This window comes from Schistocerca cancellata, chromosome 2 (genome assembly GCF_023864275.1).
Source record: "Schistocerca cancellata isolate TAMUIC-IGC-003103 chromosome 2, iqSchCanc2.1, whole genome shotgun sequence".
In the NCBI taxonomy this organism is placed as follows: Eukaryota; Metazoa; Arthropoda; class Insecta; order Orthoptera; family Acrididae; genus Schistocerca; species Schistocerca cancellata.
In genome coordinates this window covers 565964884-565979156 of record NC_064627.1, presented here as the reverse complement: position 1 = coordinate 565979156, position 14273 = coordinate 565964884, and the positions used below count along the sequence as shown (strand labels likewise).

Genomic DNA, 14273 nt, shown 5'->3' with positions numbered 1-14273 from the left:
TGAATGCCCAGAAGCACAGCATTTAACACATGCATCTGCTTTGTTTCTGCTTTACAGATTTTTATTCAATGTATCAAATGAAGAATTTTCCACTGTCTTTAATCTCTTGTATGCTTCACAGTTGCAGTTTACTCCTTTACCTAAGTAATTTCCTTGACATGCCATTTTCAGATGCATGAAGTGCAAGTTTTTCATTATTTCTAATACTGTTTGCTGACTTCCTAAAATTAACAGCAGAGTTCATATGTAAAACCAAGTTTTCTGTGATCAGGTACTCAATTTATTTTGTTTTTAGCAAAGTCACCAATTTCTTTCTTACAACCGCATTTCTTCCCTGGTGATTTAAAAGACAATCATCCATTAGCTATCAGATGCATTCACTTTGCTTCATGTGTACTGCACAGTCCTCATGCCAGTCCTACACTACACACTTCAGCTGCCCTTGTCTTACAATTGGCAGTGGTGGGACGCAGGAATGTGTCTTCTGCTTCCATTTTGAAAATATTATACACACAAGAAAAATAACTCTAGTTTGTTTGTGAACACTTCGCATTTTTCTTTCTGTCACCCATACTTAAAAGAGCCATGCACTAAAGTGAAAATAACCCTGAATGTTCACAGCATACTTATGTGAGGAGCAGACAGAAGTTACTGGCTGCAGCATCACATGGTATACTGTCCCTTGTCCTGAGCATCTTCCTTCTGTTTTTCTATCTAAGAATACTGTGGGCACTTGATAGCACTGACAGTGCTTGACTTTTTTCTTGCTCATGTCTGGGAGACCTTCTTAGCTGCACAGACTCTAGTATTTGTATGATTATGTTTCAACGAAATATATTACAACTCGGCAGTGCAAAATAATAACTAGGAACAAAGAAACAGGAACTGTCTTAGTTTTGCAGTTTTCTTGAAATAATGTTAAGGGCCATGATAAAAATGAATAATTATTAGATATGATTCTTGAGTTTCTTCTGGCGTATTTGATAATCAAAGTATCTATGGGTGTACTGCTAGTCTACAGTGTCCAACAGGCACAATATTTCGGCGCTCATACATGTCGCCATCATCAGGTGAACTGATGGACTGAGCTCCTTTGAATGTGCCGGCACGGAGATCCGTACGCTATGGCTGCTCAGAGGGAACTTGGTTCGGTCGCGGCGGCCGATTTAAATACCCTCCGCCCGCGGCGCACTCCCTCCACTGTCCGTGACTCTAGTACATAGGGCGCGGACTCTCTGATGCAGAGTCTACCCCAGGAATTGGAACATCTGATAACTGTATTTTGAAAAAATGGGTACTCAGAGTGGCAGATTCAACGTGCTCTCCGCCCAACCCAACCACTACAGCACAACCTGTGGAGATGGATGAAATCACGAGGGAGGAGGTAGGCACTGCGTTTATTCCATATACAGGAGCACTCTCGGGGAAAATCGCCCGCATTTTGAAGAAACACTGGGTCGTAACTGTGTTTTGTCCTCCGAATAAAACTCGTGCACTGGTGGGGAGCACCAAAGATGACCTCGGTTTGAGAAAGGCCGGCGTGTACCAGATTCCGTGTCAATGTGGCAAGTCGTATATTGGTCAGACGATGCATACCTTCGAGGATCGATGCCGTGAACACCAGAGGCACACTCGACTGATGTATTCGAGCAAGTTGGCGGTCGCTGAACATTGTTTGTCGGAAAATCATGCTATAGAGTATGAATGCACGAGGATTCTGGTACAGACGTCGATATACTGGGACAGCGTTGTTAGAGAAGCCATCGAAATTCGCACCAATGACGACCTCATAAACTGTGACTGTGGCTATAATCTTAGCAAGGCTTAGGAACCAGCAATTGGGTTAATCAAGAGTAAATCGAGCAAACATATAGTTGTGACGACCACGGCAGACAGAGCCATCACTCTGACGTCATCTCAGACGCCGTCGCAATCTGTTCCACCGCGCGACTGTGGCGTGGGGCGCGGACAGCGGAGAGAGTGCACCGCGGGCGGAGGGTATTTAAATCGGCCACCACTGCGACCAAACCCAGTTCCCTCTGAGCAGCCATAGCGTACGGATCTCCGTGCCGGCACATTCATAGAATCTCAGTCCGTCAGTTCATCTGATGATGGCGACATGTATGATCGCCGAAATATTGTGCCCGTTGGACACTGTTGACCGGCAGTACACCCATGGATATTTTGATTAATTATTAGATAATTTCAATCATTTTTAGAGGGTCAACAAAATATGGCCCTGTAGTAAATTCACTACTGGAATACTATTGCAAATGAGCTTCATTTTTAAAGGAACTTCCAAAACATTATGACATTACGTGCTTCAACACTTCCTGAAAATCAGCAGAGAAAGAATTTTACACTGAATGAGATCAGTACAGTTTGTGTTGTCTGCTATGCCTGATGAAATTACTGACTCCGTAGATATGTTCTGACTTGCAATTGTGCCCAGATGTAGTACTGCAGAGAGCTAACCTGTTACAAGATTTTGTAAATCCCAATGACTTAACTACCAATGCTGGTGCTGAGTGTGCTCTTGATGAAATAACAGAACATCAAAATTACTGATACAGCAAATTTTCTGCACTGCAGCACTACACAGTATTAGGATTTATAAAATTTAGAGCTAACTTTGAAATTAAGAAACAAATGCCTGAGCTGCGCTGTATGAAAACTATTATGAGAGGTTTTCAAAGGAATAACACAAGAATAGATAAACCTTGCATTAAATGTGTAAGGAAACAAAATGAAATATTTAGGCACTCTAGTGCAAAATGCTACCTAGTCCAAAGTTCAGGCTAAGCACATAACAATTATATAAATACAACTACAATGAGAAAAGAAGGTAAAATTCAAACTAACAGTACAAAAGAAAAAGTTTGTTTATTGGAATTGTATTATGGAGGAGGGAATTGAGAGGGGGGGTTGGAGATGGGGGGGAGGGAGGGAGGGAGAGAGAGGAGGGGAGAGAGAGAGGAGAGAGAGAAGAGAGAGAGAGAGAGAGAGAGAGAGAGAGATGAAATAAATTCTCACACATAATTATGTTCTACATAGAACCAAATATAATTATTTTTGTGTTTAAAAATAACAGACAGTGACAAACTGTCAATGTTGACAGTCCAAAGCTTATGGTTTATTTATTAACCATAATAAAAGTCAATGTATATACCTGCCACAGGAGTACTTTTTCCCTGAAATGACAGTGTTGCGTATATCACGAAGTTTATCTTCATTTTGTTCTTGTGTTACTTCTAATGTATCGCAATTTATCACATTTCCCAAATACTGAATTTCTTTAACACAGTTGTTGATGTTTGTCTGTGTTTTGTCCTGATTAAATGAGAAATTGTAATCCTGGTAATTATGCTTTGTTTGTTCTAGAAATCTGAAAAAGAAAAAAAAAAAAAAAAACTTGTTTCTATAAGAGAACAAAACTATATGCAACAGTAAGATAAGTGGGGCACTACGCATTCTTCCACACTTGTTTCAGTGTTTTCCCTAGTATAACGAAGTCACATAGAGCAGGACATTTCTGATCTTAACATGTTTTTTCTTAAAATATACAAAATATGGCAGTGGTTGCTTTGGTGATCACACACCAAGTGTTAAATGCATAGTATTTCTGCATGCTCGGTAATGATAATGAGCCTTACAACTATGAGTACGAATGCAATTAGAATTATATTAAAACCTTCAGCTGCTGATGGGCGTTGATATATCTCAACATGTACAGGTGAAGATGTGTGCCCTGACTGGGACTCGAACCTGGGAACTGCTTACATGGCAGATGCTCTATCCATCTGAGTCACTGAGGGCACAGACGATAGCTTGACTGCAGGGATTATCTCGTGCACGCCTCCCATGAGACCCACATTCTCATCTTGTATGTCCACACACTACATTCGTAGTGTCCCACCCCAACACACTCATTACACATGGAAGACATCTTACCAAGTCCTGTAAGAGTTCGGGGAATATGTGTGCATCTGCATAGAAGAAGAAGGTCATGACCGGTATTGCCAGAACTGTATACTTATATGGATATGGTGTCTGTTCTTTATCTTGGTAAGATTTCTTCCACGAGTAATGAGTGTGTTGGAGTGGGACACTACAAATGTAGTGTGTGGACATACAAGGTGAGAAACTGGGTCTTGTGGCGGGAGGCGTGCGCGAGATAGCCCTGCAATCGCGCCATCCTCTGTGCCCTCGGTGGCTCAGATGGATAGAGCATTGATTGATAGAGCTGTTGGATGTTCACCTGAGAGATATCATGCCAAATTCTATCCAATTGGTGCATTAAATTGTCAAAATGCTGAGCTGATTGGGGGGCCTTGCCCATAACACTCTAAATGTTCTCAGTTGTGGAGAGATCCCATAGACTCGCTTGCCATAGTAGGGTTTGGCAAGCACGAAGACAAGCTGTAGAAACTCTCACCTTGTGTGGGTGGGCAAGCCCAGGATGGCTCCTCATGAAGGGCAACAAAATGGGGTGTAGAATATCATTTATGAACCACTCTCCTGTAAGAGCGCCGCAGATGACAACTGAAGAGATTGTGCTATGAAAAGAAATGCCACCCCAGACGAATACTCCTGGCTGTTCGGCCATATGGCAGATGACATTCAGGCTGGTATCCCACTGTTGTCTGGGGTGTCTCCAGACATATCTTTGCTTGTCACCAGGGCTCAATTTGAAGTGGAACTCATCACTGACAATAATTCTACCCCAGTCATTGAGCTTCCAGGTTGAAGATGTGTCTGGATATGCCCTGAACAGAGGATGGACACCAACCTGACTGTTGTCCACCATACAGCCTGACAACCATGAGTGAAGGTACGGGATCCCATTTCTTTTCATAACAGGGCCATTTAACTGTTATCCACGGCATCCATACAACACAGCAGTACATCAACAATATTCTATATCCCATTTTGTTGCCCTTCTTGGGCTTACATTTCAGCAAGATATGGTCTGCCTGTACATGGCGAGAGTGTCTACTGCTCGTCTTTGTGCTTGCCAAAACCTATCTTGGCCACAAGGTCACCAGATCTCTCCCCAATTGAGAATATTTGGGGCATTATGGGAAAGGCTCTCCAACCATCTCAGGATTTTGGCAGACTAACGCACCAATTGGACAGAATTTGGCATGATAACGCTCAGCAGGACATCCAACAACTTTACCAATCACTGCCAAGCTGAATAACTGCTGACCTTATTGTACATGCCTTATGTGCTCCTTGCAGTGTCTGTGACTGGGTCAGAGAGAGAAATCAAGGAAGACCTTAGCTTTGACTTTCAGTATACCAAGGTGCCTTGCCGAGCAATCGTCTACTGGGACTGCATCATAAAGGAATGCACTAAAATATGGGTGCACAAGAGTCTGGTCAATAGAGCCAAAGGATTTCAGTTAAGTGTGACATGGGATCCTGCGTTAGTGGCAATATGCTTAAGAGTGTGGTCAGCACTGTCCAACTCTCACGACACAGTACAAATGTCCACCCAGAAATGCAGCACAGCTGCTAAACACAACATTGCAGCCTCAGTACCCTCCATGTCCATCAGCCAGGCAGGACATGTCTGCCCGTAGCCAGGTAGAGGTGGGCACACAGCTAGTGTATTACAGCATTTACACATCTTGACCATTTGCCAGAAGTTGATGAGTATAACACTCGTCAAAATGTCGCAGTCTTTAAACACTGCCACCTACTGGTGTCCCGTAAGCTTTTTGCCAACAGTTTATGCTAGGAGAGCCTACATTCAGTGAAAAGGTTGTTGCCCTCCTCAGTTGTGTTTATATGAATGATTCAGCTATCTGTAAAACTGAGGCATGCAACTTATTCCACCTTGACAATGTCTGTAGTTCCTAATATGCATTAAATCACTATACTCTTAATTTCAAATGCATCTGAGAGCTGTTGAAAAAGTATAACATTCCAAAAATAAAAAGAAACATACATACTTCAATGTCTGAGGCAAGGCTACAGTATCTCTCTCTCTCTCTCTCTCTCTCTCTCTCTCTTTCTCTCTCTCTCTCTCTCTTTCTCTCTCTCTCTCTCTCTCGTAGGTTGTTTTGCTAGTAGTGGTGTAACATTCTTTCATAGTTATGAAAAAGCGTGTGCCTGCTGTGTGTTTCTTATTGAAACACCACAACCAAATGCTTTCATGAAATCTGAATATTAATGGAATTGGTTGCAGCAAGTGACACTGGAAGTGCAGCTCATTTGAAATTAAATGTCCATTGTGCAGTCTTGTAGACAGAAAATTGTTATTTCACTAAGCCAGTACGATCCCTTAAAAAAATACGCACTGATTTTGTTTCTTCATTTGTGTATTTCGCTTCTGTGTGTATTTCGCCTCTGTGTCTGCTTCATGGATGATTTATTATTATTATTTATTCTGAATTTCATTATCAGTCACAGCTATTTCATTTTGGATACAGGTCTATTGGCCACAGATAAACTGGCAATTGTATTGTTTATTTTAATTACTCTGATTACACTTAATTTGCTTCACAGATAATGTCCAACTGTGTGCAGTTAATCTTATGAGGTCACAGAACACATAACCTCTCAATATGGCAGTCAAAATAAATAGAATTAAAAAATAAAGCTCCCACAACTGCTAATTCTGTAGTAGAAGCTTGCAAAATTGTAAGCACTATGAAATTTTAAGGCTATGTCTTGGTTATCAAATATGTACAGTGGAACTTTGATTTTGTGTTCTCTGATTTTACATTTTCACGATTCTATGCCATAATTTCATAGCCCCTGTGAAAAACTCATCAGATCAATGTCAAATATTGCCCAATTTTACATTTCTTCCAAGTAATATTTGCCTTGATTCGATGTTCTTACTTGACTTCATCCCATTTTCTTTCTATTGACATTTGATATGACTGAACGAGTTAAAAGTGGCGCAAGAGACAGATGGTTTGCGCCGTGGGTTGTGTTGGAGTTAAGGGAATATTTTAGGCTGTTGCAGAGAGGAGAGATATGCTAACATAATCCATGATCAGCGTTGTCAATACAACTCATAACATTTAGCTTCACCACACAACTATGATACAACTACTGCTTGGTTGTGGCAGCAATGGAAAAACAGGACAGTCAACATGATGTGTTCTGTGCCAAGCCAATGCATGATGAAGGGGCCTAACTGCTTTTTAAATTAGTGTCTCTGAGTGCTGACACTTTGTGTAATTTATAGTCTTTGGAAGAACAGTGTACATACCTCCCCTCAGTGCTTAACCCTATTGACCCTCTGCACCAGCCAAACCCAATTTGTTTAGATCACAGTGTAATAAATTTACAGACCTCAGCCTATAAAACATTCGAAATTCCTGAAGTACTGGATTATGAACAGGCATAGAAGCTACAAATAAAAGTTGGTGTGAGAATTTTGCTCTTCTCTTCCTAGGTAACAATTTTACCAACCCTCACAATGACAAAAGACATAATCAAATTGCAAATCCCTAAACAAATATGAAAGAAATTTCAAAATTTTACAACATATAATAGACCTATTGGGAAAAAGTGGGTTTTACCACTAGCAATACTGTAGGATATGTAACTGAAGAGACTATACCTTTGCTAATGCTGTATGAGACATTTGAGCTATTTCCCATCAAGCTACTGCCACAAATTATACCTTAAAACATGCAGTTTTGAAGTTTCTTTCATGTTATGTTGGCCTCAAAAATAGCAAAAATTTATAGCCCACATGGTGAAATAAACTGAAAACTGTGAAAACTACCGGATATCAATATCTTGGATGTTTGTTTTCCACCTGCAGCCAAAAGCTGTATATCAGATGATATCACGCTAATATGTTGGCTTCCAGGATACAGAGTGATAAACACCAAGCTTACTTCATGGCTTGTTACAAAGTATGGCTTTTGGTCAGTGCATAGCAAATGGAGTGGACTGTAGCTTCCACTTAGGTTTAATTTGTGTAGTTATACCTCATTTGCCCTTCACTACCGTGCATCAATTTTTACTTACAGTAGTTCTGCTCAGAGCCTGTTGACAGAATCCAGAATGTATCATGCCTCTACCAACTGCAGGCAGCAAAGGCTAATCCATTTGCTATATGTGGCACCACAATGTACAGCACTTGTTCAGTGAACAGTTGTGTGATGGCTTGTTCATCTTTATTGCAGTCTCCAATGGTGTTCAATGTACTTTGACAGCAGACAGATTATAATAAATCTAATGGATTGCTGGGACAGAGAAACACTGAAATCGCAGCAGGCCAAACTTTATTTCATATTCATTGGTCTAAATAAGTACCACATGTGAATGGAAATTTGACTGTATATACGTGCTTTCACGAAACATGCTGTGTTTACGCTACAGCAAGCGATGAGTTTGAAGTGCGAATGGCACGTGTTGGCAATACTGCAGAACACTCCGCTTCAGCCACACAGCACAATGAACGAGGAAAAGTTTACAAGCAATGCACTAGAAGTTGCTGTGCTCACACCACTCGAGTATGTTGCTCTGCCACTGGCTACAGAAGGAAAACACACACACCAACATGTTAGATTCAAACACCTTTCACTGAACTTCACAGTTTTTGGTTTAATTCCCATGTTCATAAATTTTTGTTTTTCCTGGGTGAGCACGAAGGAAAGATCTCTCAAAAACACGTATTTTGACATATAATTTGTGGTTGTAGCATGTTGGAAAATAGCTCAATTACCTTGTACTCAGAAACCAATTTCAATTTTTTGACGAGTTTTTACTTGCTGTTAGACATCTGTGATTTTTAAGAACTGATGAAATTCACTACCACAAATTACTGTATAGGCATTGTATTGTACATTTAATTTCCTTCGCTTATACAGATTTTATACAATGTATTGGAGAAGATAATATTTTAAGCCGTTTTCATTTTCATTCAGCATTCCTATCGCAAGGATTCAGTGACATTCAGAAAGAGTTTATAACAACTATTTGACAAAATGAATCATGGATGCAGCAGTAATGGGAATTGACTTGGCCTTTTGACTAGGTGCATCTAAATCCCAGTTCAATGTAGTCCATGTTGTTACCTCGAATGGAATCATGGAAAACTATTGTGGAAAATGTGTTGGTGAGTAGCTGCTGTGACATGTTAACAATACTATTTTTTATATAATATAATGAAAATGATAGTTGCTACTCACCATATAGTGGGAATGCTGAGTTGTAGAAAGGCACAATCGGAGTACTGTAGAAAAGTTAGCTTTTGGCCAACACGGCACACACTCATGCAAACGCAACATACACATGCACACACATGATCACAGTCAAAAAAATGGTTCAAATGGGTCTGAGCACTATGGGACTTAACTACTGTGGTCATCAGTCCCCTAGAACCTAGAACTACTTAAACCTAACTAACCTAAGGACATCACACACATCCATGCCCGAGGCAGGATTCGAATCGGTGACCGCAGCAGTCGCGTGGTTCCGGACGGCGCGCCTAGAACTGCTAGATCACCGCGGCCGGCCGATCACAGTCCCTGGCAGCTGGTGCCACACTGTGAGCAGCATGGCATTATGGGAGAGGCACCAAGGTGGGGGTAAGGAGGAGGCTGGGAAAGGGACGGGGAAGAATGCAGGGTGATGTGGGGGACAGTAAAGTGCTGCTGGGAGCGTGCATGGACGAGGTGGAGAGGAGGGCAGCTAAATTTAGTCGAGAGGTTAGATGGAGTGTGGAGAAGAGAGGGATAGTGAGCAGAAAAGGAGAGAAGTAAAAAGGCTGGGTGCGTTGATGGAATAAAGTGCAGTGTAGTGCTGCAAGGGGACAGGGAAGGGGCTACATGGGTAAGGATAATGATTAACATGGGCATGACAACCAACAAGCTGTCTGTTCACATGAATGGACGACAACCAACTGCGACCAAGAAACAACTGGACCATCCTGCTGCTGAGCACGTTGCCCAACACCATGTCCTTCATTTCAATGACTGCTTCACAGCCTGCGCCATATGAATCCTTCCCACCAATGCCAGCTTTTTGTAATCCATCTGGCCTCAATCTCTGTTAGTGATTGTCCTTACCCAACTAGCCCCTACCCTGCCCCTTCCAGCGTTACACAGCACTCTATTCTGCCAAATCACCCAGCCTTTTTACCTCTCTCATTTTCCGTTAATTTCCCCTCTCTTCCCCACCCTCTGACTTACCTCCCGACTGCACCTAGCTGCCCCAATTTCCCCCTTGTCCTTGCATGCCCACAGCAGCACTTTACCATCCTCACCTCACCCTGCATCCCTCCCCCTCCACACCATAGCCTCCTCCTCACCCCCACCCAGTTGCCTCTCCCATAATGCCCTGCTGCTTGCAGTTTGGTTTCAACTGCCAGAGACTGTGGTCATGTGTGTATAGTTGCATTTGTCTGAGTGTGTTTATGTTGTCTATTTTTGCCAAAAGCTAACTTTCCTACAGTCTTTTTGTTGTGCCTTTCCGTGACGCAGAATCTCTGCTATGAGGTAAGTAGCAACTCGCCTTTTCTTTACATTGTTACATTCCAACCTGTTTTCGATTGTTTAATTTTTTTATAGTGAGAAGAAGAGGAATGGCTGTGCTGATGGAATGTGTACACAAAATGTCAATGCTGAATAAGCTGATGCTCTGCTGATTACAGCAAGAGGTATACTATGCTGAGTAGAGTGAGCCTCAAGTCTGCAAACACTTTATAGCTACTGATGCAATAACTGGACTCTAAGGCTGGCAAGAAAACTAAGAATAATTATTGGATACATGTTGTTGTTGTGGTATTTCATCTTAAACTGGTTTGGTGCAGCTATCCATGCTACTCTATCCTGCGCAAGCCTCTTCATTTCCGAGTACCTACTGCAACCTACTTTCTTACGAATCTGCTTAGTGTATTCATCTCTTCTTCCATTTACGATTTTTATGCTCCACGCTTCCCTCCAGTACTAAATTGGTGATCCCTTGATGTTTCAGAAAGTGTCCTACCAACCGATCCTTTCTTCTAGTCAGGTTGTGCCACAAATTTCTTTTCTCATCAGTTCTGTACAGTACCACCACACAGTTATGAGATAGAGTCATCTAATCTTCAGCATTCTTCTGTAGCACCACAGTTCAAAAGCTTCTGTTCCATTTTTGTCTAAAATGTTTATTGTCCATGTTTCATTTCCATATATAGCTACACTAAATTCAAATACTTTCAGAAAAGACTTCCTATACTCAGTATTAACAAATTTCTCTTCTTCAGAAATGCTTTTCTTCCCACTGCTAGAATAAATTTTGTATCGTCTCTACTTCAACCTGTTGTGACTCGCCGATCTTTCAAAGTGCCGCCCCGCAGTTACGCGCGTCCTCTACGTGCGGCGCTGTCTGCCAGCCATGCAGCAGCAGCGCCACCTAAGCGGCCAGCCAGCCAGCGGCCGCTAGACTTGGACTCAGTTATGACATGACTGTTAAAGTGTACACATGTCTTACTCTGTTTACTTGATCTGTGACTTTTATGTATTGCATCTTCCTTGAAATATATTTGTTCAACTTGAAGTTATAACAATTGGCAACGAGGTAGTGATTTTTCTTTTCCATCGTTGACCCACATGTTTCCATGGCTACTTTAGAGCAACTATTGCAAGGTCTCATAGAACAGCAAACGCTTCTCACAAATGCGATTCGTGATTTCGTCATGGCATCAAATGCGGGGCGACTCTCGTCATTGTCTCTACCTCCTTTAACTCCTTACGACGAGACGGCAGAAGACTGGTCTGATTACAAAAAACGTCTTCAACAGCACTTCTTGGCATTTCATGTCGCGGACAAACAAACATGTAAGTCTCTGGTCCTTTCATGGATTTCACCTCAAATGTATTGGTTGTTGTCGCAATTGGCTCCTTTGAAAGATCCTGCATCTTTGTCCTTTGCTAAAACGTGCTCACTTCTGTCTGTCTATTTTCAAAAGCAAACGCATGTGGTAGCCTCTCGTGTTGCCTTTTATCGTTGACAAAAACAACCGAATCAGTCCTATTGCGCTTGGGCTGCTGAACTTCACGGCCTCAGTAGGAAGTGTCAATTTGTTACTGAAGTTCACAAAGAATCCTACGCCGATTCCATGGTACGGGATGCTATTATCCGATCGGCGCCCGACAAAGAAGTTAGGCAACGTGCTCTTCAGTTGGCAAATCGGACTCTAGATGAAGTCCTATTCATCGCTCAGTCTTTTGAAATTTCTCGCGCCGCTGGAGCGCAAATAGAGGCATGGGGCGATGTCGGAGAAATACAACCTCTGTGCGATGTTGACGAAGCATGTGGCGCGTCCGCGCTGGCCGACGTGGCTACAGTATGCTTCCAAGCGCAGCCTCGGCCTAACCGTAAACAAACCTCTAAGAAACTGCAGCAAAACCCACGGCAACTTCCTTCATGTCCGAGGTGTTTTACGAAACATTCACAAGAAGATTGTTCACAACGTTGGGCCGTGTGTCACAAATGCAAAAAAAAAGGGTCATGTGTCATCCATTTGCAAATCCAACCGCATACATTATGTTCATGAACGTGACGCTGATTCTGATTCTGTGTTGTCTGTCAATTGTACTTCTTCCCTTTCAAGGAAGTTATTCCTCACTGTCCAAATACTTGGTCGAGATGTTCGCATGCAGATGGATACTGCTTCTGCTGCCACTATCATCAATTCTCAGATGTATCTTCAGGTGGGTTCTCCAATCCTGTCCCCTGTCACTAGGCAATTACAGACTTACAATAAACAGAAGATTTCTCTCTTGGGACAATTTGATGCTGAGGTATCTTACAAATCTGTCGTTTGCACTGTCCCCATATTTGTGGTCGACCATAGTAACATGGAGAATCTTTTTGGATTCTCCATAGATGACTCTGTCAATATCATCTCTGATGCTATTCCTTATGCTCAAGTGGATTCCTTGTCGATGACATTTTCGACCCTTTTTTCTCCTGGGTTAGGCCATGCAAACGACTTTGAAGCTCATATCATGCTCAAACCCAGTGCTCGGCCTAAGTTTTTTTGGGCTCGGCCGATTCCTGTGGCCCTTCGTGATCAGCTCAAATGGGAGCTGGATTGTCTCACTGCTTCAGGGGTCTTGCTTCCTGTCACTCCCAGTGAGTGGTCCTCTCCTGTCATCGTTGCTAAGCCAAATGGTGATATTTGTCTCTGTGGCGATTTCAAAGCCACTGTAAATGCTCAATGCCTTATCGACACTTACCCTATGCCTCGACCTGAAGAATTGTTCACTAAACTTGCTGGAGGCCAGTATTTTTCTAAACTTGACCTATCAGAAGCTTATCATCAACTTCCTCTCGACGCTGCTTCCCGGCAGTTTCTGGTCCTTAACATGCCTTTCGGCTTCTATCAATACCAATGATTGCCATTCAGGGTTGCCAGCGCCCCTGCTCTCTTTCAACAATTCTTGGAACAATTATTGCTCACTGTCCCTGGGTGTATAAATTACCAGGACAACATTGTTGTCACTGGCTCCACCACTGATGAACATCTTCAAAATCTCACACACTTTTTCATGTCTTACACACTGCTAATCTTACGTGTAATCTTCAGAAATCAAAATTTTTTTCAGGCATCTGTCACGTACTTGGGGTTTCAACTCTCTCGGGATGGTATTTGTCCGCTTCAGCAAACTGTCGCTGCGATCAATGCTCTTCCTCGCCCTACATCTGTTAAGGAACTGCAGGCCTTCTCGGAGAAAATAGTATACTATCACAAGTTTTTACCGTCTTCTGCTTCGGTGGCTCAGCCGTTGCTTCGCCTGTTGCATAAAAACTTGACTTTTCATTGGTCCGCATCATGCAATGCGGCTTTCCAGAAATTGAAGACTATGCTGAAACAGGCCCCGTGCCTGGCTTCTTATCGACCTGGCCAACATCTTGTTCTTCCCACGGGGTCGGTGCAGTCCTTGTGCACCATTTTTCTGATGGTTCTGAACAACCCATTACTTATGCCTCCAAAATGCATACGGATGCCCAACAAAAGTATTCTCAAATTGAAAAAGAAGCTTTGGCCATTATTTATGCTCTTCATAAGTTTGGTGTTTTTCTCTATGGATCCAAATTTCATCTTGTTACGGATCACAAACCACTTGTTTCCTTGTTTCATCCATCAACATCACTTCCCGACAAGGCTGCACACCGCCTCCAGCGTTGGGCTCTTTACTTGTCTCATTTCAATTATGAGATTCATTTCCGGCCGACGGCTCAACATGCAAATGCTGATGCACTGTCTTGCCTTCCCATGGGTCCTGATCTGGCATTCGATAGGGACGAAC

The 14273-nt window shown here is 42.4% G+C and overlaps 1 protein-coding gene across 1 annotated transcript in view; it reads right to left on the bottom strand.

Annotated features, from left to right (window-relative positions):
* Positions 1–14273, bottom strand: part of LOC126146873 (telomerase reverse transcriptase-like) — a 190050-nt gene that overhangs the window by 83167 nt on the left and 92610 nt on the right. Inside the window, exon 7 of the mRNA XM_049915650.1 lies at positions 3170–3385. Within this exon, the coding sequence (XP_049771607.1) occupies positions 3170–3385 (216 nt within the window). The remainder of the gene's footprint in view (positions 1–3169; positions 3386–14273) is intronic.